Source organism: Carlito syrichta, unplaced genomic scaffold, assembly GCF_000164805.1.
Source record: "Carlito syrichta isolate Samal-C Ts95f unplaced genomic scaffold, Tarsius_syrichta-2.0.1 Scaffold309188, whole genome shotgun sequence".
NCBI classification, from domain to species: Eukaryota; Metazoa; Chordata; class Mammalia; order Primates; family Tarsiidae; genus Carlito; species Carlito syrichta.
In genome coordinates, this window is record NW_007253284.1 from 18021 (window position 1) to 18855 (window position 835).

General features: G+C 55.7%; 1 protein-coding gene across 1 annotated transcript in view; it reads right to left on the reverse strand.

Annotated features, from left to right (window-relative positions):
• Nucleotides 1-835, reverse strand: part of IL27RA (interleukin 27 receptor subunit alpha) — a gene marked incomplete at its 5' end in the record, with an annotated part of 14095 nt that overhangs the window by 8721 nt on the left and 4539 nt on the right. The window contains 1 exon segment of the mRNA XM_021717028.1: nucleotides 62-245. Coding sequence (XP_021572703.1) covers nucleotides 62-245 — 184 coding nt within the window.

Genomic DNA, 835 nt, shown 5'->3' on the forward strand with positions numbered 1-835 from the left:
CCGCCCCCGCCCCCGCCCCCGCCCCGGGCTCTGTGCTGAGGAAGGGTGCACCTTCTCTTACCCAAGCAGACCAGGGAGAGGTGAGTGAACGGCTCCCAGCTCGTGGCATTGACTGCAGACACCCTGGCCCACTCCGCCCGGGCGGGCACAGGACAGCTGCAGCAGGAGTCCTCTGCAAGCCTCACTTCCTGCCCTTCCACCTGGAACCATGCTGTGTAACTCACCTGCACACAGCGCCCCAGGGTCTGCAGGATGAGGGTAAGGGGGGTTAATATCTCTCATTTATCCAGGACAGGCTCTGTGTCTAGGTGGGGTTACCTGATAAACCAGGAAGTAAAGTGGACTGGATAAAAAAAATGTGGTACATGTATGCAATGGAATAGTCCGCAGCCATAAAGGAGGACAAAAACAGCCTGGCACGGTGGCTGAAGCCTGTAATCCCAGCACTTTGGGAGGCCCAGGAGCGAGGATTGCCTGAGTTCAGGAGTTCGAGACCAGCCTGGGCAACTTGGTGAGAACTTATCTCCACAATAAATCAAAAAATAAGCTGGGTGTAGTAGTGCACACTCGTAGTTCCAGCTACTTTGAAGGCTGAGATGGAAGGATTGCCTGAGCCCAGCAGGTCGTGGCTGCAGTGGCCATGAGCGTGCCACTGCACTCCAGCCTCGGCGACAGAGTGAGACTCCAACTTAAAAAAAAAAAAGAGGCCGGGGTCGGTGGCTCAGCTTGTAATTCCAGCACTTTGGGAGCCCACAGGTTCGAGACCCGCCTGGCCAACTTGGCGAGACCTCATCTCTACAATAAATCAAAAAATTAGCTGGGCATGGTAGCGCGC